The sequence below is a fragment of the Coffea arabica genome, chromosome 7e (genome assembly GCF_036785885.1).
Source record: "Coffea arabica cultivar ET-39 chromosome 7e, Coffea Arabica ET-39 HiFi, whole genome shotgun sequence".
In the NCBI taxonomy this organism is placed as follows: Eukaryota; Viridiplantae; Streptophyta; class Magnoliopsida; order Gentianales; family Rubiaceae; genus Coffea; species Coffea arabica.
In genome coordinates this window covers 36,707,556-36,734,274 of record NC_092323.1, presented here as the reverse complement: position 1 = coordinate 36,734,274, position 26,719 = coordinate 36,707,556, and the positions used below count along the sequence as shown (strand labels likewise).

The window sequence follows — 26,719 nt, the reverse complement described above, 5'->3', positions numbered from 1 at the left end:
AAGCAGTAAAACAGCAACTTCTTGTCCATTCCACAATAATCCTTTCCAACTTTCCAATTTCAATTGCAGGCCCTATCAAAAAAAAAAAATAATTTAAGTAATAAAATAGTAGTTGTAAAATGTAAAACAAGATATTTGAAGAGGAATCGAAGTGTTAAACACAAACAATGTACCTTTCCAATTATCACATTCATTTTATGGGAAGTAGAATCTCTTTTGCTGCCTTCAATTTCTGCAAAATAATAATAACAGTAACAATAACAATAAATAATAAACTAATTTTGTTTCAATAACATGAATTTGAAATAAACTTACTTTTATCTTTTTTTTCACTCCATGAATGTTTCGGCACCAATCTCCGGCACACATAAGCATTTCTACAGTTTCAGGAGCTAGTGAGGCTCTATAAGAGTCAATTACTCTTGTTCTAGCGCTAAATGTAGCCTCAGAAGCAACTGTAGTAATAGGAATGGCAAGGATATCGGCTGCCATCTTGGATAAAATTGGGAATGTGAGCCTGCTATTCTTCCACCAATTCAAACAATCAAATTCATGTCGCGGCACACTTGAATCAATCTTGATTGGACCCTTTTCCAAATATATGAGTAATTCAGATTCTTGAGGCGCTCCAGTTTGAAAACCACTGAAGACCACATGAGTAGGCTTTGTTCTGAAAAGAATAAGCTTTAGTCACCAAAAAAATACAATCAAGATTGACTCTTCAAATGCTAAATGCATCAAATGAGACATCCGTAAGTATGTCTAGCTATATCTTTCCACTGAACTTAATTAATATGTTTAAGTACACAAGGATTGATAGAAATTTCCAATTGATAGCATGATAAGAAGTAAACAGCAGAAGCTAACATAACAGGTTTACCTAATAAAATAGATGAAGGAAGCAACTTTTCTTCTGTTCATCCTTGTATTGAGTAAATTTACAAGTACTTCCATTTAGAAATGTATTAAAGAAAGAACTCTCACTTTAGCAAAAGTTTGAATAATCTAAAACATGTGATTGGGTTAAAATATTACGGATACCATCCCATTTTACTGGACCTCCATTTGAAGTACGCATTTCTCCAAGTTACGTGTATATACGTGCAGTAACTCTCACTCCAAGTCCCAGGACAAAACATTCTTGAAAGTCTTACTACTGTTAACTGCTCTGCTGGGCATGAAGTTGGAGAAATATTTCTGTTTCTACTATGCAATGCAGTAGTAATAACCGCTAAGTAGTAATATACTCCCGCCGTTCACCTTAAAACGTCCAAGAAACATGGAGTAATAAAGAATGCAGCACTCCAGTGGAGCATGATTGGCTGGCAACTAGTAGCTATAAATAACACTAGCTAGTTGCTGTATGGTTGCATCTCTGCTAATTAATTTCTGGGTTGCTGCTATAGTAATAGAATAGAATACCCTCTGCCTGCCTGCCTGCCCGCCCGCCCCTGGGCATTAAATTAAACAACCACAACACCCACCTACACAATAAAAGAAATCTTGGAAAAAAAGAAAGAAAGTGTAGATCAATATTTCTGGTGATTGCTAATAAATTCACATTTACCATTAGCTAGCTTCAGCGAATGCACAACATGATGATATTCATGTGATGACCATCTGGCTATTCCAAAATACAACTACAAAAGCACACCACCTGCCTAGGAGTACGACTCACCCCAGAGTCCCAGACTGACTAAGCAGCTGATGATGCACGTGATTAAAACCCACCCCCAAATCGTTCTTTACTCCAGAGATCACAGAATTTAAGTCAAATTACTTAAGGGACCAGCCAAATTACTTAAGGATAACATCTTACCTGCTGCACGACTGCACCTGCTTCAAGATCCAAGGATTCCAAGCTCCCGGTCACCGCAGTGCCGCACGCCTGCACCGACTGCACAATCCAAATGGGTAGAGTAGCAACAACGAAATGAAACGGCTGGAGCTGGACGGCTGGAGCTAGTAACCCAAATTGGTTTGATTTGAAATTGGAATTAGGGATTGAGGTGAGGAATGGGGATTAAGGAATAGGTAATTAGGGACAGCCGTGCACTGAGGTGAGGAAGAAGAAAGAAGACGGCGTTTTGGACAGAGATTGAATTGAAGCTCTCAACGGCTTGACCTAATTAGAGTTTGATATTTTGACATGTGAAATTTTTTTTTTTTTTAGGAATTATCTGGAAAGACAAGAATACCCCAATTATATTTTGAATTTTAATAGGTAAAACATGTAATTAAGTTTACAACTATATATATCTAAGTAATTTTACAAATATAAAATTATATATATTTAAATATACCTTAAGCTCGAAAAGCTCGCGAACCTATCGAATATAGCATTTTTAGGCTCAAATTCGATTCGTGGAAATATTCGAATAGTTCGAGATCGACTCGAGATCGATTTTACCAAACTCGAGCCAATCTTTTGCTCGAACTGCTCGCGAACTATTCGCGAGTAGCTCGATTCGTTGACACCCCTAGTCTAGACGAGAGGAGGAATCAGTCGTATCAAAATTAAAGATAACTACTGGTGACTGGTGAGGACTCAAAGCAACGTTTCTCCCAAAAATTTGAGGAAAGGACAACCACCAGAATTTATACCTCAAAGAACATAATCCCAACAAACTAATTATGGGAGTCAAATAATTCCACTGCATAAATTTTACAGCTCTTGATGCCAGACTAAAGCAAAGCATGAACTAAAATCTAAAACTAGCTTAGTTAATTTTTTTGTCATCTTCCTCTGCTGTTGTATCCTTGTTTCCAGATCTCTGATCTTCTTCTTCCCCAGCAAAACCAAACTCATTTACACGCTTCTTGTCCACGGGATATATCCATCTTTGGTATACATATATCAAAAATATGACATCTGCAGGGAAAAACAGTAACACTTTAGAAAACAAGAAGAAAATGACAAACAGAAAGATACGAGTTTAACATGAATTTCACCTAAATGCAGAATGTCATTAGAGAAAAAACATATAAAGATTGAATCCTTCATTTCAGAAAAGGGCTCTTGTAAACACCTTTTCTTTTGAGTAAAAATAGAAGGCAAAAGATTCTCTCAGAAGTTGGATCCGTACAGTCAATCCCATTGTTGTCCCATAATTGAACAAGTCACGGCCAAAGCATATTTGATAAAATTCAGAGCATGCACATTTAGTTAATAAGCAACGGCGAAAGCATATTTGATTAAATCCTACTTTTGGGAAAGGGCTCTTGTAAACACCTCTTCTTTGGAGTAAAAATTAGAAGGCAAAAGATTATCTTAGAAGTTGGATCTCTACAGTCAGCCCCATTGTTGTCTCGTTAACATTCTGTATCGCAAAAACTTTATCTGAAAGGTCTACGGTTTAGTGTAGAAATGAGCTATTCCTTCATTTTATTGTTATAATCTGAATGATAGCTTCTCTTTAACAAAATATAAATGAAAACTCGAACACAAATGATGGAAGCTAATACACAGACTGATGACTTTACTCAAATCTTTTAATCCCACATGATGTTTTTTACAATCTTTTAATCCTTCTCGTTTCTGATAAGTTATTTCTTCAGCAATATCCCTATCTAAATATTTATGCGAGCCTGCATTTGCTTTTAGTGAGTTAAGACTTTATATTTCCTTGTTCACTAAAATTATATTAATACAAAAAGAACCTAACTCCAACAATGAATGAGCCAATCTTATGCTTCAACAATGAATGAACCTAAAAATCACATCAGCAACAATTTAATAAGAAAGCAGCAATTTCAAGCAAAGCACTCAGCAGCACAGCATGCAAGTTGGAAACAAGGTTAAATTGGAACAAGTGCACCAAACTGCTTAATCCTTCTCAACTTTGGAGACAACAAAGCAAAGTTATGTCCAGAAAATTGCACTTTCCAATATATTTATGTCATATCTTGAGTTTAGATCCAAAATGGCAGTATACATTTTCATTCCAATTTGGAACACAACATAATGAAAATGAAGTAGTATTGACGTATGCAGCAAATAATAAGCCATAGATTATTGAAGAAAGTAATCAAATCTGTGTGGTGAAGAAGTATCATCCACATTTACCCAATGATAATAGATACTGCATGGAGCTCACTTGTTTTTGCAAACAGTGGTCTTAAAACCACAAGGCTGCTAACACCTCAGAAGGAGGGATTCAACTAGTTGCTAAGGATTAATTGAGGTGTACAAAAGTATCTAAAAACTTACCATCACGGAAAACAGAAAGACGATGTAGCCATGGCATTTTTATGACAAATGCAAAGAGATCATCAATGATCGTATTCAAGAACTTGTAAGTCATTTGCCTCCAAGGTAGATGAGCAACAGACTTCAACTTATAGTTGATAAACAACTGTGGGCACATCATAACAAAACCTGCATGGAGAAACATTACAGGGTAAGATGATATTATTGCAACGATTCCACGAAAAGGGCAAATTAATAGCTGATCTATCGCGTGACATACTCTGCTCGTGCAATCAAATAATTATCAAGATGGTTTCAAGGCATTGATAAATTCTTTCCAACATGTAGATTCAAAAAACGTATACGTCTCAGAAGATACTAGTATCGAGAAATCACTGTTTCTTTTCTTTCATTCGATTGTATTTTCCAAATTACCGTATTGTAGATGGTCTAGATGAAAAACTATACAACACTAAGAAGCTATTTCAGAAAAATTTAAACAAGAGGGAAATAACCAGATGAATTGAGCCAATATCAAATTTTGCTACATCCTTCAAAGCAAACATGATCAGACTCTGGAGGATCTCTCTTAAGTAGAAATAAAGCAAAAGGTTATAGATGCTTGAAGCAGTTAAGCAGTATAATGGGGATAACACTATCTACATCAAGTGCAGAATGACCATCTGAATTGTTTTTACAGTCAAGTGCGGTTAGACAAGTTATTTAATGAGTTCGAAGATCGTGCAAAGTTAACTCTACCTATAAATCACCAAAGTCATACAGACTGTGGGCCCAAATAGTTAAGGCCCCTGAACAGAGAGCTAAAAGCACAAACTAGTTGCCTGGGAGGTCATTTTGGCAGTAAACATATATTAAAACATTCTGCAGAGAAAATGTTTCAGGAAATTTGAGAACATCCAAAATTGCATAATTGAGAGAAACTAGATTAGGCCCCCATCTGGCAAACAAAATACTGAGAAGGAAGAACTTAAAAATATGAAGATAAAGATACTTAAACACGACGACTCAAAATTTACACTCCATCTTTCCAGGTTTATCGGACACACAAGACCTTTTCCACATAGACCCAAAAATGACTTGCAACTACCAGATCAAGAACTTTTTGTTATCAAATCTCAAATTGCCTTTCATGGGAATAAAGTCCTAAAAAAGTTTAACTTCCATTTATGTTTCAATAAGAGGTATTTTTGAAATAATTTGCCAGATTTGACTTGTATCAACCATCTTAAAGTATGAGCTCAGTCAAAGTGACCGATAAAAATTTGACGAAGAGAATAATAGTAATTAATCTTCCAAGTCTATATTTCAAAGACTAAACTAGATGATTTCTAACCTCCCAAAACTAAACCTACCAGTGATTTCAGCTCATCTTCAATGAATAAAAATGCATTATCCCAAAGAAAGCAAGGGAGGAGAGGAGGTAGAGATACACAAATTCAAAATGCGAAATAGAGCGCAGCAGTGCTTACCAAACATGTAAACGCAACTTGTGAGGGATGAAAGAATCCAAGAATACCAGCTCTTGTGACGTTCATACATTAGAGAATAAACAGAAAAGCAGGCAACGAGGAAAAAGAGCACGTAGGACAAATACTTCATCGCCAAATCATCATACTCCTTAGTCTTGTTTTTAGCATAGGACTCACGGTCTCGGAACCTTAGCATAGGTATCTTACCAGATCTGTCAATCTGCACAGTACAAAGAAAAGTATGAGCAAGGCATAAGTTAAGATTCTCTGAAGGATCTACAATGAAGTGATAAAGATGCTCACAAGGGAAAAATCAAAGAGCTAGATAGTATTTACCCTGCATCTGAATTTTCTCTAATTCAATCATTATTACTCATGTTTGACTGTTATTCGGTTATAGTCATCTTTTCTCTGTAAGTTATTCAGTTTTGAAGCAATTAATTTGTTTGACAGGTTCCTTTATATTGACTTCAGCTCCAAAGAAAAAGATTAAAGTCACCACTAAATTACTAAATATGAGTGTAGGTAGTTTCACAGGTAAGTTACCTAGAATGAAATTCTATTGAATTAATGTTCTTTCGCAAGGCATCAGTTGTTTAGGGTTTCATTTCTTGTAGCTTTTGAAAGTTTCTAGTCATAAAACAAAAAAATTAGATTTAAGTATGAGTTTTCAAAACTACACAATTTTTTTTATCTCAACAGCATCAAACCAAAGAATGGTTCAGATGGTCAGTTCTTTTATTCCCCTAGCCCTTGAAGTAAAAGGTCTCCTCTCTTCCTCTGCCTCTTATTTCTCCAGCATACCTATTCTTGTATTTTTCTATCCCCTTCTAATTCCCCAACAATATTTCCATCTTTACCTCCAATAGTGTGATATTTGAAAAAAAAAAAAAAAGACTTCCAATGTAACATACAGGATGATAGAATATCTTGCTTTTGACTAGAAACTACAGATAATATACCTGAATTTACATAACACCACTCCTCAAAAGAAATTAATCTAATACATTTGTGAGGAGGTAAATGAATTCAAGTAACATCTAACAGCATTTACCTTGCTACTAAAATGAAATTTCAGTAATAGGAGCATGTTAGAACCATCTATAACAAGGAATAGTTAACATGGCTCAGCATTATGTTCCTATTATAACTTACACTCATGATAAGACACTTTTTTGAAACAGTTGAATTACAATGTTATGTACTGTAGTCAGCCAAAAATGCGATACCACTAACCTCATTCACAAAGCTCTGTCTTTGACATTTATTAGTAAACATTCCATAAAACCAGAAGTCATACCTCAATGTGCATTGCTTTCCCTATTTTCCAGAACTCAATGCAGCAACCAATACCAGAACTCGCAAGTATCATCCAAGAAGTGTCATTGTCAAGTAAGTACAGGAACACAATGAGTTGACAAACAAAGCTAACTACTACTGATTTTGCAGATAATCCTTCCATGGATTTATTCTTATTCCAAAACTGAATATCTGTGGAAAGAAACAGCATGGTTAATCCATAAGAATGTATAGTGACATTTAAAGTTGCAGCATTAAAATTAAAAGCCATAAATCAGGCTTTTACCATTCTTAAATGCCAGAAAGTCAAACACAGAGTGTAGTAGTGAGACGATCATGGTAACCACCAGAAGATAAGGATTTCCTTCCAAAAACACTCTCTGCCGAAAAACCAAATAAATTGCAAAAACATTCAGACTGCAAATAATGCATAATAACAGCAAGAAAAAAGAAGCAGGAAAAAAACTAAGTATTAGGAACAGTAGGACAAAGAAATATTTTCACCAAGTAACAACCTCCTATGCAAAAATACATCCATTAATCTTCTAAAGCTCCCTAATACTTAGTTCCAGCTTTCATTGTCCTTTCATTGTTTAACTGTTATTTCATTGTTTACACATAAAATTAGAAAGTAAAAGGACTAGGTAAGGAAGGTGGCACTGGCGAAGAAGACAAGTCGTGAGGGGCAAAATGCTTTAGGTTGTGTTTGGATTGCATTTTCCGTCATTTTTCATGGAAAAATTACTGTAGCGATTTGATATATGTGAGGGAAAAAGGTGATAGGGAAATGTGATCACGGAAAACGATAATATTTTCCGACGAAAACCTTCAATCCAAGCAAGGCCTTAGACTACTTTTCAGGGAATCTTTTTTTTTTTTGGGGGGGTTCTGCAAGGGGGGGGGGGGAGCTTTCAGGCACAGAGAGAGAGGGGGGTAAAACTTTTCATTCAATTTTTTGTCCTTTATTTGACTAATATGACCTTGGTTAACCAGGTATACACACAGGTTAACAGCGGAACTAACATTATCACCTGAAATTTAGACTTTTAAGGGTTCGTGGGTTATTTGAGACTAAGAACAATTGGATCCAAAACTCTATCAGGACAATAGTTAAGTGACCTCCTAGGTAGTTTATCCACAAACAATCACTCCTTGTTAGACCAATCAAATACCCAAAAGTTGTACAAAATACTTAATTTCTAGTACTAAATAGTTCAGCCACAAGGACTTAAAGAGAATTAGAAACTATAATTACAATTCTTGCTCTAAAGCATGCGTGGACATCAAATAAGTTAATCTGAAACTAGATGTATCTTCTCATTAGTAAATTCCTTTGACTTCCTGGTCAAATCTGCTAGAGTTATGTGAATGTCAAACATATGCTACAATGAAAGCATGCTTTTTAGCCAAAGTACTACATATCATTTTGCTACAAGCCTACAAACATTTCCCTCACTTCCATTTGTCAATTAGAGAAACTTATGCAAAGGAAAGCAAAATCATACCTTAAGTTCATCAGCCTCGCCTTCAAGCATGCTTCCATAATTACGATGAATTTGGAATGATTGATCAATCTGCAAGAATAGTTGCCATTTTGTCGTACTAATGGGACCCACTTCCAGATGAAGTGGCAACTCAGTAACTGTCTCATTGATTGCAATTAATTTGTCTCTGAGCAACCAAAATTCATTGAAGAATACAGTTGGATAATAGTTTCCTGTAGTAGGCTCAATATTCAAGTCTGAGAAATCAAGTTAAGGATCCAAATGTTGCAAAGGTACTTTCTAGAATAAACTTAAGAAAAAAGTTTCCATTAAAACTGAACCACAAAGCATAATGTTCATGAAGAAATTAGGGAAAATGCAACTTCCCGAAGCGATAATCCTGGCTTAGTATTGTGAGCAGATCTCAGACTAATCCATACTTAGGAAAAACATGAACGCCAGTGAAATAGTTATCAGCAGATGCAGGGACACTTATGGTGTAAGGTTGAACTTAGAAATCTAGCAAAATATCGCAGAATGAAAAGAATTCTGGAGTTAATACTGATAAAAGATTACAAAAAACAAATGATTTCTTGGGCTTTAGCCGCTAACAAGTTGGTTCACCAAATAACTTAACCAAATAGAAAGCTTGAAATGCAGTTTTGGAACAATAGAACTATGAATCTATGATGGCACAGCTAAATCATTTGCAAACGATGGCATAGTCCAAATTTATGTTTATTTACCACCTAATATCAAGTTTAAGTTCCCAGAAGAACAACACAAACAACGAACAAGACAAAAACTAGCAACCACTTGATCATGAGCATGCACCAAGAACTTCGATTGGTGAAAAGGATGTATTAGCATGTACAGAGCTACCACCATGTATCACGAATAATCATCGGTTTGCATACTACTAACTCAGCAAACAAAATGTTCATGCTGCTCATAAAATTTCATCCATAGAAATTAAGCATCCAAAACTCAAATTGGCCACCTTTGACCAGGGGACTTCTAGCCTTTGTAACCATACCCGTTCACCTCACTAAAAATGGGACATTTTTCATTTCAGATCTGGATGGCAACATCCACAGAATGACACAACTAGCATTACCCAAAAAAAAAAAAAAATTCAATCTTGTTCCTGTAAGCTAAAACAGATATGAGGTTCATCAAGTACCTAACTGATACCTTATTGTGAGATGTAATCCTCAAGAAAAGACGAAGCACAAACCAGTAAAATTAATGAATCCACATTCTATTAAGTGTTTGGCAATTCTTTAGAACAATTTCCTTTGTCTTGGCAAAAGCTGTATCAGAGGGTAAAGAAGCCATTAATCAACAACTTCCTAGCCCTCTTCAACATTATAATACCAATCACCATAAAACAACATTTTCCAGGATGAAAGCAGTTTGTGTTAGCAGAATATGTAAACTTTCGTAATTTATCAGTACCTAGCTGACAAAGGAATCATACACGCAAAGGAATAGGAGGTTCAGCAACAACCAAATTCCAAAGGCAACGATTAAAGTTAAGCCAAGTAATACACCACATCATAGGACAGCAGTATTCAAGGATACAGGGAGCAATATTAGGTGGAACTGCATTCTGCTGGTATCTGTAGAAAGACAAATTGATGCATTCAGAAAATGGAAAGAAACTGTATTAGAAGAGGTAAGAACAGAAAACTAAGATAATAAAAAGAAATCAAACAGATTAGTTGGGCCAGAAAAAGCACAAGCTATGAGCAGCTCAATTGTTAACTACAAGAAATGTCTAAACAGACCCTAAATCGTATTTCAAACTTTCATTTTTCCACTAGAATGTTGAGTAGGAATAATTCAAACTTTTGATGGTGCAAAAAAAATGGAATGTCTTAGCAAGAAAATATATATATATATATATACATATATATAAATATATCTGCAACTGTTGAAAAACTCAACATCTGATAGTTCTTAAAAGTGCAAGCTTACTTACATGCTTGAATACTAAGATATGTATGTATATACAGATACAGGGGATCCCCCTTTATATGATATAAAAATAGAGAAGTGTGGATACTTATCCAATTCATCTCATTCTTACGGTACATAAGTATGCTTATTGGATACACTTCGCTTCATTTATCTCAAATTTGTTAAACAAAAAAAGGACAAAAAAATAGAACAAAAATGGCATGTTCCTAATCCTAAATTTCATCACTTGAAAGATACAAAAATTGACATCGAAGCAAACCTCGTGAAATCATCAACCAAATTGATTGTAATATTTGGCTTCCAATATGAAATCCATTCAGTAGGTTCGTCATCTTTCAAATCTACCTGATCATCTTCAACTACCTAAAAGAACAATTTCAAGTTTTCATTCCACTAAAAAACCTCTAACGAAAATGCATAGGTAAAACAATGCACATCAATTGCAGACATCAGGGACATGGCTTTCAAGAAATCTCAGACTATTAAATATGAACCATGTCAAAATGTAATGAAGACATCTTATGTTGTAAAGGAGCTTTTGAACTGCATAAGCAAACTGGAAGCTTGTACACTAAAAGGACGGGTTAAAAAGTAGCTTAGTCCTAATGCTAGGCATCCAAATTTGTCGGCTAATTCCTTAGATTAGGAAAAAAAAGGTCGGTCAATTGTTGCTCTGACAAACTTGTGTTGCTCTACTATACCTTCCGTGCTTGTGCTAACGAAGCACGGCAGGATAAGCAATTTTTTTTTTTTAAAGGCAAAGGCTGCCGTGCTTACTAAGCACAGAGGTCAACCATTCTATTTCAAATAATACATACTAACTGTAAATCAAGTGGGAGACATAGTCATGTTCAATTACTTCAAATTTTATTCCATTATACACTAGCTTGAATTATTGTGTGTTACAAAATTGAAAAATTATCATAACCATAGGTTAAAATTTACCTAATAGTATTAAACAATTAATACTTTACAGTGTTACCTAATGGTAAAAATTAAAATTAGTTCGAATTAGGGATAATTTCAAAAGCCTCCCTCAAGATTTCTGACAATTTCAAGTAGTACCCCTTAGATTTTTAATATTACACTTACCTCTCTTGGTCTTATACAATGACCATAATAATCTTAATATATCAATATTTTCCATACAATTAAATAAACCGCTCCTAATCTTGTGCATATCAACACATTTCACACAATTAAATGAAAACAAAAACAAAGTTCACCCATGGACCAATTATGTCGTAACACAATTTTAAGTATATCACAAATTAATTTTAGTTTTATTTGAAGGATCTAGAGATGAATAGAATAAGATTTGAGCTGAAAGTTTACGAAGGGTGGGGCTGATGTTGGTATTCTAATATTTGAGAGATGGGACGTTATATTAATACAGTTGGTGAAATAGTATTATTTCAAATAATATTAACTTATTGTACATCAAGTGGGAGAGACAAGCAAAAATGTCTTGTTAATGTGATTATAAAAATTTATAATTAGAACACAAAAATAATCGAGAATATCACTGATTATTTAAAATTAAAACTTATAATCAGTTAAAATAATCAATCAAGAATAAGTTGATCAAGAACAAGGCATTTGTAGTATGTTTTTCTTGATTTTGGAATGGATTTATGGAATTGATTTTGCATACTAAAATTAAAAAAAAGAAAAGAATCTAGGTGATTAAATAAGGAGATGGAGCTGATCTTTCTATCTCTATCCATCTACGAGGATGGTCCATCCGTCTAGAAGGTCTAGCTCGTACATTGGAGTGGTATCCATCTAAAGAAAAAATGGTTGGCTGCCGCGCTTAAATAAGGAGATGGAGCTGATCTTTCTATCTCTATCCATCTACGAGGATGGTCCATCCGTCTAGAAGGTCTAGCTCGTACATTGGAGTGGTATCCATCTAAAGAAAAAATGGTTGGCTGCCGCGCTTAGTAGGCACGGCAACCTTTTGTGGCTAATTATTGGCTGTCGTGCTGACTAAGCATGGCAGCATTTGCCCTTTTTTAAAAAAAAAAAATTGCTTACCCTGCCGTGCTTCGTCAGCACGGCAGGTATAGTATAGGAACACAAGTTTGTCAGAGCAACAATTGACTCAGCACGACAGCATTTGCCCTTTTTAAAAAAAAAAAAATTGCTTACCCTGCCGTGCTTCGTCAGCACGGCAGGTATAGTATAGGAACACAAGTTTGTCAGAGCAACAATTGACTCAGCACGACAGCATTTGCCCTTTTAAAAAAAAAAAAAATTGCTTACCCTGCCGTGCTTCGTCAGCACGGCAGGTATAGTATAGGAACACAAGTTTGTCAGAGCAACAATTGACTGACTTTTTTTTTCTGCCTATAATCTAAGGAATTAGCCAAATTTGTCATGATAGATAAAAGGCACAGAGATAAGAGAAATTCAGGAACCAGAAAATATTGCCTTAGCCTGTGTTTCAGCCACATCTGAGTCTTTGGAGTTCCCTAACAGACTCTTCTTCTTGTTTGCCTTTGACTTCGGCAGATATGTCACAACAGCTACATCCAGATAAAGAACACATCACAAGTCATTTCTCATTCAATTTAACTTTCTTGCTACTTTATAAGCAACGCAAACGTGCAGCAAACAAAAATATCTCACAATATGTGTGCCCAAAGGCTGCAGATGGTTGATACTCAGGGTCATTGGGATCTGGTGGAAAACCAGAATGAGCAAAAAACACATGAGCATAAAGACTTCCATTGTGCTTCAAGGCCTGGACAAAAAGACTAAAATTAACACCATATATGTTAAATCAATACCATAAAAGAATCAGTCCTGTTCTAAAGATTCTATTTAGCTCATACATAAATCTGTACACACACAGATGAAGGAAAAATGTGACCAAATCCACAATAAATTCTCTATCACCAATATCTTCTCTGAGCATAAAAGAAATATTATGCTTACTGCATTTCAATTAAATACCTCGGTTGGATAGTATTTCAATGAAAGTCGCCTGGTACTCTCTGGTCCCCAAACTGCATAAGGTATATTGGTCTCATGCCAAACTAGTGCACTTTCACTACTGAAGTCATTAAACTTTTCTTGCTCAGAAAGATAAAACCACATATCCTAGAAAAAAGAAGATTTCGTATCAGTATTGACAGACAAGGTGAAAGTCATCTTTAAATGAGGCAAACAATATGTATGACACCACAAGCCCAGAACAAAATTAAGATTAATATATATATATATATATATATATATATATATATAGTCCATAATGAACCTCTCCAGAGTTACAGAGAATTAACTATTCCTTTCAACAAGTTCTAACAGTGAAGATAAATAAAAGTGTTCATTACAAAAAGGGAATCACAGAAACCCATCTCCTATAAGTTGACAGTTTACCATTAAAGCCCAATTCTAACTGATTAACATTTCATATTTCAAGCTCCATTTCAGAGAGCATGCACAGGCTTCATTGCATGTCATATCAATCTTACTGAGCTCCATCTACAATTGAAGCTAAATAAGAACTATAGGAACCAAGCACCATCCTTTTGTCTTAAAGATCCTGAAAGAAGAAGTGTTCATACAGAGCAAAGTGTACACCTTCTTACACTCTACAAACTAGCAAGTGCAAGAAAGCACTGAAACCATGGCAAGTCAAAATGTCAACTTTCTAGGGATCAAGTCAGGAATTTGGCCTTCTTACTAATAAAGTCATCAATTAAAATGGACAAGTATTGCCAAAAAAAAGTTCTCCAACCAATATATGGAGCTGGTCAGAATTTAAAGCATAAGTAATCATAATGAAGCAGAGAGACACCTAGTTTACGTTTCCTGAGAACACAATTAGTATTCAAGATTATTGTTGCCTATTTATTGTAAATCATCCGTTGCCCCGCATCACCTGATTTCAACTTAATTATGTCTAGGGATATTTACAAAGAATCTCTTTGAATATTGTGAAAATACAATTTTCCATCCCGAAGTCTTTTAAGTTACATTACCCCTCAAGCTACATACCGACATACAAAGAGAGGGAGACAATTGAACCTCAAAAAAAAAAAACTACAATATTGTGAAGACTTGTTCATCTTACAATGGTAGTGGTAGTGAATGATAATTTAAAGCACTCAAGGGGACCTTTATAATCAGAATAGAGCTCAAGGTACATCGTATCACTTAAGGTAACATAATCATTAATATTGTTGAACATAATGATTACTATTGTTGCCTTAAGTGTCATGCGTTAATGCTTAGCCTTTGGTGTTATTACAATAGTTAGAAAGTTATAAACAAATCAAAAAGGGGCATGTGAGAAGGAAGAATTGGGGAGGAGGAATAAAGAGAAATTGAACACACGTTCTCAGATGAGGGAGAAAGGAAGAACTTGCTGGCATCCAATTCTAAGATCTTTCATATGTCTTATATCCCAATAAGAATACATGATTAGTGATTACATATTTATCCTCCCACAGTCCCAGTGGACATATGACACTATCCACTTTGGGATGTTTAAAAATTTTTGTCATCTTAACAAAGTCAAGGCTATATTTTTTCTTTCTTTCCAATATTATACCCCTTGTTTAGGTATTGATCGATAAATTCAACTTTTGAAATTTGAAGGAAAAGATTGGAAAGAAAAGCATATAATCACAATTGAGTTGCTATACTTTAAAAGTTAGAAACCTGAAAAGCAATGAAAAATTCCAGGATGAAACTTTTTGTGGCACAAACAAAATTATAGGATAATTATTTATAGCATCAGTTGATGCACGTGTAATTAATGTCTGAAGTAAAACATTCTTCAGCTGCACTCTCCTCCCGTTCTCTACTTGTGTACAAGTTACAAAAGGGAATTTTAGCTTATAAGAATTCATTAATCATTTTCTACAGCTTCAAATTCAATCGTCAAAGTATAGGAATCCTTTCGACCATGCAAAAGATCACTCTTGCATTCTGATCAGATTTTCTTTTTCAGGGTACCTAAGAAATTTATTGACACCAAAAGAAGATACAATCTACAAGTGCAAACCCCGGGAAACACAAACACCATAAACCAGTACCCAGCTTTTTTCACTGGAAATGGTACTTGAAGCATTTTACTCAAATCTTTTACCCTCACACAAGCAAAGAACCTCATAATCTCAATTTTCCATCACTCCCCGCAGTTAGATGCATGAACTTAAATCCCAAAGGAAGTAACTTTTACTTCATCTATAAGCAATCAAACAAGCCATCCTATATCTGAAGCTTACTCAAAAGGCCATCATAGTTGACACTTGCAGCAAATGTAATACAAATACCTTCCTTACAACTAGACACACAAAGGCTAATAACTAATTGCTATGGTAAATTCTCTCCTAAAATGAATACAGATTGGAAGGTAATAGTCCAAAAGTGTTGGTTGGATGCTGGGTTATCAAATGTGTATTGATTTTTAAGTAGGAGTATTGGGGATGTTGGGTTGATCATGGCTCATTCACAGTTGCAGAGAGCTTCAACCCAAATGTGTATTGATTTTTAAGTAGGAGTATTGGGGATGTTGGGTTGATCATGGCTCATTCACAGTTGCAGAGAGCTTCAACCCAAATGTGTATTGATTTTTAAGTAGGAGTATTGGGGATGTTGGCTTGTTCATGGCTCATTCACAGTTGTAGAGACCTTGACGAAGAAAGAAAAGTTTGGGACATAAGAAGAAAAGGAATTTAGAGAAAAAAAAATAAATAAGGAAAGATGAAGAAAATTTGAAGCAGAGTCCCATTGAACATAGAACTAAATAAGTAAAACCCAATAGTAAAAATCCATTGTGATTGAGGAGCTTTTCATAGTTATTGTGACCATCACTAGGGAGTGCCAACCAAAAGTGTGGTAATGATCATCTACTATTAACTTCATTTTCAATAGAAACTTACATTAAGATAAGATAAATAAACAAATCAATACCAACCAAAACGTCATCAAAGTAGTCAGCTTTCCCAAAATTTCTTCTTGTCAGCAAGATTTGTTCACTAATCTAGCATTTTCCTATGAAAAATTATTCTCAGTACGAACTCCAAAATCTAAATCTGAGCTGGCAATCCATAAAAACCACCAAACAACTTAAGGTTGAATGTATCCGTCCGCGTAGCTTATAATACACCTAACCTTATTTTCGAGTTCTGCAAATACATCACAACTTTTCTACTAATTGAATTTATATTTCCATGCCCATCTATTTCACCATAAAACAGATAATTCAGTATCCAAACGAGATGATTAAAACAAATAAAAATAAAATCACGCACACTCGCATACATAAAAATATAAAAAAGTGAGGCTTGTTCGGAGATAAAAGGAGACGAACCAAGGGCTCTGCTTTATGGAAGAGATTGGAGATCTGAGAAGAAGGCTGATTAGGGTTAAGAGGCTTTTTTGGCGAGAAGAATTTCGACGCAAAGTACCAGAAAACGGCTACCCTTATAATCCCCGTTAACATCTGCCCCACGCCCTGCTGCTCTTGCTGCTGCCTTCCTCCACCTCTCGCAGCTCCGCCACCAGCGCCACCGTTCGCCGGCGGAGCCATCTTTTTTCTCCAACCGCCCTAATTAAATAAGGCTCTCCAATTTGACCCGTCGCCGGAGAAGATTAATTAGGGTAATGGTTGGAGCTAAAGAGGATTATCTGGGAAGAGGGTAGTATGTATGGTGCTGGCGACTGGCGAGTATAATTATGGCGTAAAATCGGAAATTTATGATGGCGATGAAATCGAAAAGCACAAGATATTTGTATTGTATTAACAAATAATTATTACGGAGTAAAAAAAGAATTTATATTTAAGTGAGTCGAGGTGGGCCCCAGATATTGCGGTGGACTGGTGGGATGTGTCAAGGATATGCTACGCCAGATTGCATATTGGAAAGTGACGCGAATTTGAGAATTTTTCTTTCTTTCCTTAATTTCATTTGAACCCTCAGAACTGATTAAAATTATATAGAGCCTTGAAATAAAAGTCTCATTTCCCTCTCTCTGTACTGTATTTATTGGTGGAGCCACATGGCTCTGTGTGGACTCAAATGACCCTGCTTAATTTTATTAAAAAAACATGTGTATTGTATATTGATTTGACTGTTTGACCATAAAAAAAAATAGGGTAAAAAATTCAATAAAAAAAGAAGTTTAGCAGACAACAGCATCTATTTAGATTTTGGTTGGGGGGACCCAAAGGGGTCAAAGGAGAAATTCGGAGGAATTGAACTACCATCGATCCAAATGGGTATTTATGTTGATGAAATATTTTCAGAACATTCTAGATTTATAATGCAAGCCAAGGTTCAAGTAGAGCCTTAAGACTCTCTTGGTGGCTGACTACTCTTAGAGTAGTTGGTTGATTTTGGTTGGATAGTTGAATCTATTATAGAAAATTTGAATTACCAACCAATTGGGGAGACTATGGTGGGGACATCTTCTTTGAAGATTCCTAAATCTCTCCCAAGTTTCATATAAAGACTTGCTTTCATATTAAGTAAAACTTGTGATATCCATACAAAGTATAGTCATTTTTTCGGGAGGAAAATATTTATTCAAGAATGCTTTTGTCAACTTACCCTAATAAATGAAAGTACTAAGTGGATAGAAATTAAACCATACTTTTGCTTGATTACAAAGTGAAAAAGGAAATAACCTTAACTTAATTGCATCATCACTTACTCAATTTATTTTGATTGTACCACATAAGTCCATGAAATTAAATAGATGAGTATTAGGATCCTCCATTGCATTTCCTCCAAATTGACTTTGTGACCTTGGATGAGTAACAGCTTGATTTCAAAGTTTGTATTAATTGTTGGCCTTACAATGTTAGTTTGTGCTCCCAATTTATTTGACATGGCATAATCCCTCAAAAGTCTTGTGACCTTTGTTCCTCCATTTCTATAGAAGTTTTACCTATACTTTCCATCTTAATTGCTCTTGTTGCCCATGTCTTCTTCTTCTTCTCGCTGTTTTAATTCTTGAAGGAAGGGATGGGTACGGGTCTGATACCCGCCCCGAACGGCAAGTGGTTGACCCGACCCTAACTTATCGGATCACTATTTTTTTGACCCTAATGCGCTTCGTTTGTCTCCGGGTACCCAAGACTCAGGTACCTAAAAAAAGGGGCAGGTCATAGGGTACCAAATGCAAAAGTAAAAGCTGGCCAAGCAAGCAAAGTATGTCGAGCAAGCAAAGTATGGCCAAGCAAGCAGATTAACATTATTTTTCAAGCACAACAAATTTTCAAGAAAAGCTACAATCCCGCCACTATTTTATGTGACGCCCCACCTCACCCTAAGGCAAACCAAAGGGTTCGGCGGACCTCCTACCCAATTCTCACCAGGACTTACTATAGTTCTGAAATAAATTACAATGTAAATATCAAATATTACATCAAATACTCCACGAATTTACATACCACAAGTGAATCGAAATTCAAAATATACATGAGATATTCCATCCAGTCACACTAATAAGTTAATACAAGTGCTTCCTTTACCTCGAGCCCTGTGGAGAGGAAATAAATATTTTGGGGTGAGTTAGAAGCTCAGCGAGTGTCCAGTAAAAATCAATAATCAAATAAGTTTCATAATAGTGCATTTAGATGATGTCATGAATTAGTGATCAAATGTAAGTTTATTGCTCTTGTGAGCCAGTGAAATTATTGTACATAAACATCCAACGCTCAAATAGATCAAGTAACAGTCAAGCAATATAAGGGAGCCATCGGTGCTCCAACATTCAAGGCAAGTCAAGTGTCATTAAGGTGGAGACGTTGGTGTTAAGCACAAGACTTCCAAACACTCATTTGAGCCAAATCATTGCATGACACACACGCAAGCACACATGATATGCAATCGAGTAAACAGTGCAAGAAATAGTTCGAAAAGTAACTTTGGAAACAATTTTGGAATCACTCACTAACTACAGCTCATGATTCTCATCCATTATAGATAGTTTTCTTGCTCAATTCCAATCCCTAGATCACAAATATCATGTCAAGCAAAGGAAATTCTAAAATCATCAAGTTCCTCTCACTTTTTGGCATTTTAATCACAACTGAAGCTACACTTATCGGATTGAGATGAATCTTATGGCGTTTCGAAGCTAAGACATAGCCTACATTTATTATAAAGATCTCCAAAGCCAAATCATACATTTTCATGGTCAAAAATGGAAATCTCAGAGAAAACAGAAAGTTGTCGGTTAAACAGGGCATTTGGGAAGTCAGGGGTGTGACAGCCCCACCTTCCCCTAAGGCGAACCAAAGGGGTTAGCGGACTGCCTGCCCAACTCTCGCCAGGACTAACGGTTCAGTTTAGAGCGATCTAATACGTTTCGAAACATACAAACGCGCGTAAACAAGTCAAAATCCCAAAATAAAAAAAAAATCGGAGCCGGTCATGAATAGTAACCAACCCGTCAGAACCCAACCAAATATCAAGCAAACATTCACATCTTGAAATTTAGCATTTACAATCCAAAGTGGCATACAAAAGTATTCAAAAGTGGATACATGTATGGTTTGCCAAATCAAAAGAGAAACGGACCCAAAAGTTCATTTAGGGTTTCAATCAATGAGCTATACAAAAGATATATCCATCTAACTCAATTCGGCAACCAACTATCAAATCCAGTCCAAAAGTAGTTATTTTTGCTGTAAGGAAAACAAAAGGAATAGAGTGAGCTTACGCCCAGTGAGATAATACCACTCAAGCAGCAAAGTTCACATAAGCATAACGTTTTTCATTCCAATTCATCAAAAGTAAGCAAAGGCACACATCAATAGTGGTGATAAAAGGATACGGCCGGCTCTCGAGAGCCCTTTTCCTCGTTTGCATTCTTGATCGGACCTCATTGACTCTCCGTCAATGTTAAAAGTAACCAACCGTAGGCTCCACTTTACTTCCATTCCTTCCACCCAACATACCCCTACCGGGCCCGAACTCCAAACACTTGCAATGTGGTATTACTCGAGTATACCGGAATCGAGAGTCTCTCATACTACAAGATTCCATATAACAGTCCCCAAGGCTCATTAATTGGCACGACCAAGCCCTCGCCGGCTCGATTCAATCAACTACCAATGGGGTTGAGCTCAATGATGACAATCATGGTCGTTGGATACTCGTCCAAATGACACCAAGTCAAGGACTTTCATTTCATGTAACATTCCAGTAACATGAGAAACAATGATATAAGGCATAAGAGTAGGAGTGATCAAGTACACCCTCACTTAAATCAATATCGAAGGTGCAATAAACATTCAACACATCCAGTTCAAATATCAAAGCCATAGAGTAACACACAAGTGAGTAGTACACTCACCAAGTTTGAAAATGATATTTCATGCACCTCCGTCAAAGGAGCGTCGTGAACCATCGTTACGCCCTAAAACATGCAAACAAGTACAATAAGACTCGATAACGAGTCATAAACTAATGCCAAATACTACTAAAATAAGGTTCCATAAGCATACATAAGCATTAGAGAAAACCAAAAAAATCCGGAAATGGAGTTAAGTGTTAACCCAAAAAAATAGTTTTTGACATCATTTTACGGTTTTGGCACCAATGGCACTAAGATTATCGGATGAAGGTGCAAGATACACCGTTTCGAAGGTAAGAGATAGGGCTACAATGTTGAAGAAGGCAACTCTGTCCAGTTTCGAGTGTAACCAGGTCAAAAATGCAAGATACTACACTAGAACCGCAAAAACAGGTTCACAAACCGTATTCTGGTTCAAACATCATAAATCAGGCTACCTAAGTCCAAATCCAGTGATTCCAAAGCTATCCAAAAGCTAAGATACAAGGATACATTTCATCAGAAGACCTCAACAACCAATTCTGAAGCATTTCCAACTAAATTAACCAATTACAGACGCAACTATCAAATTCGGGTAAAACCAGGGCAGCAAGGGTAATTCCATCTTTTCTCAAGCTACACTACTCTGATTGACCTGAAATTTTACAAGCATCTCTAAAATATCATTCTATACAACTTTCATATTTTAACCCAAGGCCAATTCGGCCTCTAACTATGAGCTATAGTGCGGGGCAGAATGAAGAACATTGAAACCCTAACTTTCCAATTTTCTTTCCAAAACAGAAATTGCTTGCAATTCTTCTAGCTTCCTTAAATATCATTTCCAATCATCATACATGACCATATAATCATATTCATATGAAAACAAAAAAATCACCAATAATTATAAAACTTCACCAATTCAACCAAAAATCAAGATATAATCCATAAAATTGCATCTTATACCACCACCAATCATGAATTAAACATCATTAGAGGGAGGAGAGGGGTCATTCACTACTCACCTTTGTAATACAAGAGAGAGAGCAATTAATCACCTTAGCCTTCCAAACAACTCCACTAAACACCTCACAATCACTCACTTAAGGTTTTCTATGGAACAAAAACAAGAATAGATGGTTGAGTTAGTGGATTTGAGCAAGAGGGAATCAAGAAGTTGAAGAGGTTTTCTTTCTTTCTTCCTTGAGGTTGGCCGGCCACAAGAGCTTGGAAATGAAGCAAATTTTGGTAAGTTTTTAGTTTATTTAGTCAAATGGTAAAACATGGAATAGTACCCAATAGCCAAGTGACACTTGTCACTTTATTTAATGCATCTCTATTTTTTTGTTTCCTCTCACACCAATCCGAATAACAACCTCTAATTATCTCTTAACACCCGATAAATTAAATCCAGTATCCAAAACTTAACCTAACTGGCCGAATTTTTTCGAACTTTTCGCCCTAGTGGGTCCCACATCCGGTATACGCTCTTAATTTCTTAAAAACTATTCGATACTAGAAAAATCATTTAAAAACTATATCTACTTCTTAAAAGTATCTAGAAATTTTCCTAATCACGAAAATGCAGAAAACAAGCCATTGAATATAATAAAACCTAGGAAATGGAAAAAAAAATTACGGGTTCTCACAAGGGGTATATTAGTCATTTCACAAGCTACAGTGATCCGATTGAGCTGAAATTTTTGGGTAGAAAGCTAACTCAAATCCCTACAACTTTCATGTTTTAAGCAAGAACTAATTTGGCCTTTATCATGGACGAATATGCAGTTCAAGTGGTGAGTGCAAATCTGGAATAAAGCTGGCAGCAAAGAAATAATTGAAAAACAAGAGATGTCTTCAACAAAACTTAACTTCCATGGCTCAAATCCAACATACAATCATATAAATTCAAGAATTTTCAAAGATTAGTGTGTTGCTAGTACTTTTACCTCTTTTTTCCATCAAAACTTAAGAGGAAAGCCACCAAGAAGCTCAAGAAAGTTCTTCCTCCAAGGCTCCTCTCCAAGCTTGAGTCAAGAGTTTATGGAGCAAACATGTTTCCTCTCTTGTTTGAGCAAGAAATCATGGCTGAAAAATGAAGCTTTTCTCTCTTCTTTTCTCTCTCTCACATTCGGCCAACCATGGAGGAAAATGGAAGAAATGAAGATAAAACAAAGGCTTAAGAGATAAGCTTAAGTTGGTCTAGTCAAAGTCTTTGGTCAAAGTCTTAAACAAGACTTAATACTACGGCGACAAGCGGCATCATCTAAGCTAATATATATCCTTAGCACATCATAAATAATGTCCCTTAGCACAACACTTCCACCATACTTCAAAAATTTAACGCGCATCACACCTTAGTGGGTCCCACCACCTTAATGCACTTCAAACTTATCAAGAAAAATGTTTTAAAAACTTGATTCACTTATGAAATATCTAAGTAATTAAAGCAATGAGTCAAAGTAAAGAAAATGTATTCAAAAAAATAAAATACAAAATACAAAAATACAATAAATTTATGCAAATGTAAAAATCATTTCAAATCATTAATTAATCAAACAAATGAGGTGCAACTATGTTAAAATAAAGTAAAAAAAATAGCAAGAATTTAGGTCGTCACATTCTCTTCCTCTTACACAATAATCCGGGGTGTCACATTTTAACAACCTAAAAAAGATTTCAAGAACAAAATTTTCAATTGAAAACATAAATTAAAACATTGAACATCAGTTTCAGAGACTCTAGGAACATTTTTTGGATCCACTGATGATGAATGATGAACACAAGGACCTGCAGCTGTATTATCTCCCATACTTGATATTTGAAAAATTCAAAAAACTTTTACTACTATACATCTAGAAACAAGAGCAGATATTACACCTTAAAAAAGAAAAATTGATTGTATACGTAGTCCAGAAAATATTTTAATGAAATTATAATCTCCTCCAGTGATAAAAACACTCAAAACTTCAACTTCCTGCTGTTATGATATTGGCATAATTTTGGTTAACTTTTGTGTAGCTACACAATTAATATGATAAACCTATTCAATACTTGATGTGCTTTCTTTGGTTCCTATATGGATCTTTTGGTTTTGGATTTGTTACCTTATTGTGGCCAAAGTATAGAAATTTGTAGGAAGGATCAACTATAAAAACTTTTGCATCAGTAAGCAAGATTATAGAATAACCTGGTGTCCTTTTTTGATGTTTAAATTATTATGTTACTGTTTGCACAATGTGTCTTTCCTATTTTACTTTTGGTAGTCAACTGTGCCAGAGATAGATATCTATGGAGCAGTAAAATGCCATGTTAGGCATACTTTTATTTATAGGGAGAAGGAGGAAAGCAGTCTGTTGTAGGGCATTTAACAATCAAATTTCTTTAGAAAAAATTGCTTGTAGGGGAAAGGTATATCAATGGAAGATGCCTTACAAGAGCAAAGTAATTGCAGCCTCTTACAAACGGCATCAAAACCAAGCAAACTGCAACATTTTCGAGCTAATTCTAACATGCGACCTTAAATTATCAACATTTCAAAGTTTACACCCTAAGTTATCAGTTGTACCTCTATCAATTTAGGGTTATTCTATCATCACCAAAAATACATAATCATAAATAAGGAATTTAGGGTTCACTTACTAGGTAGATGATCGCCTATTTTGAGTTTGGTTTTGAGTGTCGGTTGCAGATGAAGGTCCGGCGTCTGCAACTTCTGCTTGAGGCTTGAGGAATCAAAGGTCTTTGTTGAATCTTGTGCAGGTAAAGGTCTCTATTCAAAACAAATCTTTTAGAAGATTCATCCTCTTTACTTGCTTGAGTTTTGAGAATCTTTTGTAGCTTTGAGCTCAAGTTGAGTTGAAACGAAAATTGAAGAGAAGGAGACTGAGTGTCGGCTGAAGAGAGAAGAGTACAGAGAGAGTTTTTGTGAAGATTCGAAAATTATTTTATATTTTATTTTATTTCTTTGAATACATTTTCTTTACTTTACTTTATTTCCTTAATTTCCTAGATATTTTTATAAGTGAGTCAAGATTTTTTTTTTTATCAATTTTCTTATATAAGTTAGTGCATGTTAAGTTCATAGTGCATTTTGGAAGTGGGACCCACTAGTGAGGTGCATAGTAAATTTAGTAGACAAATAGGTATTTTTACAAGATGGTTTATGTGATTAGACATGCTAAAATTGAATTAGAGGAAAGCAATATAGATTAGCCATTAGAGGCAAAGGAAAGACAAAGGGATAAGTTTTAAACCCTAAGCCGACACTTGTCGGCCATCCAACCATCTTTTGACCAAGACTAGTCTTGGTCTTTATCTTGAAAAACTGGACAAATTTCTTCACTTACTTTCTCCTTTTGGCTGAAATTTTTAGCAAGAAAAGAGAGAAATGAAACTCCAAATTTCACCTTGATTCCTTGGTTGAATCCTTGAGAAATTCATCCTACAATCCAAATTCAATCCATAGAAAGTTGTATCAAGGTGGAAAGAAGGGTTTTTGTGGAGGGATTTGGGGAGATAAGAAGCTCTTGGTTGCATTTCTTCATTTCTTCATAGGGTTTAAAGATATTTATGTCTAGAAACCAACTTTTCTCTTTAATCTTGCACTTGAGTAGATTTAAGACTTGATTATGGTAGATTCTATGGAAAATTTCATAGTTTGTGTAGTAAATTGAAATTTCCAGCTTTGATTGAGGAATTTCAGCTTTGTTATGCTAATTTCAGCTTTGCTATGACCTATTAGCCTTACCATGTGATTTTTCTAGCTTTTATATGCTCTTTTAGCTTCATTATAGAAATTTCCAGCTTGTGGTTATGAATTTCATCTTAGAGTTTATATTTTTTCAGCCTTGGTATGATGGTATAAGAGCTAGTTTTATATCCAATTTGGTTAGCCTTGTGGCCTCATATAAGTACCTCTTATAGCTTATAACTTGAGGTCTTGTTAAGGTGGATTTGCCATGAAATTAAGTGTTGAATTTAGAGGAAAATTTAAGGAGAAATAGGGGAAATGCTGTCCAATTTGGAATCATCTTGGTTTCCTTTGCTTGTAGAGTGATTTTATGGTAAATTTGTTTAAGATACTTGGTAAACCTTTAAACTTTACTTATGTGTTGAATTTTAGATGAAATGAAGGGTTTTCATTGGTGATTTTCTCTAATTTTTTAGGGCTACTGTGAGGACTCGTAAAATTCTTATTTCAAACCCCTATTTTTGGCTCATTTAATTATTTATTTGGATATTTGTCCCGAATAATATTTTCTAACCTTATTAGACCTAAATACATGGAATTATAGCTTCATTATATTTTTAAAGTGACTTGTTTCAAAAAATTGATTTTTGGGAGTTCGTTTAGTGAAACTAGTGAAAACGTGTTTGGAAATTTTAACCGATTGAGAGTACAATAAGTTTGGAAAATTGGAGACTTACGCAATGGTCCTAAAATAGGTAATTTTATATTTAAGTACTCAAGTGATAGTTATTAGTACTATCGTTATAAGAAATTCTTGGAGGTTTCGCTTTATCACGCCTAATTTGGAAATATGCGTTTTCACACGCGCGATTTAATTGAGAGACTTTAGACCCTCATTTTGGGACAATTAAGAGTGAATAATATTTATATGAATATAAGTGTATTGGAGGTCTAGTGCACTAGTGAAATAAACTCTAGAGGAATCGAGCACAAAACGCGCGCGTGCGCGCGCGAAGGAGGGTTGGCTTTTGGGCAACTTTGGACCACACACTAAAGCTTCCTTTGGAAGCTTCATTTCAGATCAGAATTCCCTCTCTCCTAGCTCCATTTTCAGCGTGCAACTCCAAGGAAAAGAACCAAGCTTGCTCCTTCAATTTTCTTCTCCATTTCTCTCACCAAACTTGCACCATTTTGGACCAAAATTTAACTACACTTAGCTTATTACTTGAAGATCATCTTAAGCTACAAAAAGGGGGAGCTTTTCGCGGTTTTCTTGGCC

At 35.4% G+C, this 26,719-nt stretch overlaps 1 protein-coding gene, 1 long non-coding RNA gene and 1 other non-coding gene across 3 annotated transcripts; 1 reads left to right on the top strand and 2 right to left on the bottom strand.

The window, feature by feature from the left end:
- Positions 1-2,572: 2,572 nt before the first annotated feature.
- On the bottom strand, positions 2,573-17,206 carry LOC113701617 (uncharacterized). Its single transcript, XM_027222366.2, has 12 exons — positions 16,774-17,206; positions 13,404-13,550; positions 13,077-13,191; positions 12,879-12,973; positions 10,705-10,808; positions 10,047-10,084; positions 8,484-8,719; positions 7,265-7,358; positions 6,980-7,170; positions 5,680-5,899; positions 4,211-4,378; positions 2,573-2,872 (listed from the first exon to the last, which is right to left on the bottom strand). The coding sequence occupies exons 1-12, from the start codon at positions 16,990-16,992 to the stop codon at positions 2,721-2,723; spliced, it is 1,779 nt and encodes a 592-aa protein (XP_027078167.2). The 5' UTR covers positions 16,993-17,206; the 3' UTR covers positions 2,573-2,720.
- A 647-nt stretch (positions 17,207-17,853) lies between these two features.
- On the top strand, positions 17,854-17,960 carry LOC140012359 (small nucleolar RNA R71). Its single transcript, XR_011819541.1, has one exon. It is a non-coding gene; the product is annotated as a small nucleolar RNA R71 (small nucleolar RNA).
- A 633-nt stretch (positions 17,961-18,593) lies between these two features.
- On the bottom strand, positions 18,594-24,350 carry LOC140011480 (uncharacterized). The gene is made up of 3 exons (XR_011818654.1): positions 22,697-24,350; positions 20,769-20,831; positions 18,594-18,947 (listed from the first exon to the last, which is right to left on the bottom strand). It is a non-coding gene; the product is annotated as an uncharacterized lncRNA (long non-coding RNA).
- Between the last annotated feature and the right edge of the window lie 2,369 nt (positions 24,351-26,719).

Excerpts from the sequence above, each read along its gene's own strand:
- LOC113701617 (XM_027222366.2), bottom strand. The coding sequence starts at position 16,992 with ATGGCTCCGCCGGCGAACGGTGGCGCTGGTGGCGGAGCTGCGAGAGGT. Across the intron at positions 7,359-8,483 it reads GCGAGGCTGATGAACTTAAG|AGAGTGTTTTTGGAAGGAAA; the intron begins GTATGATTTTGC and ends GTTTTTCGGCAG. Across the intron at positions 7,171-7,264 it reads CTTTCTGGCATTTAAGAATG|ATATTCAGTTTTGGAATAAG; the intron begins GTAAAAGCCTGA and ends TTCTTTCCACAG.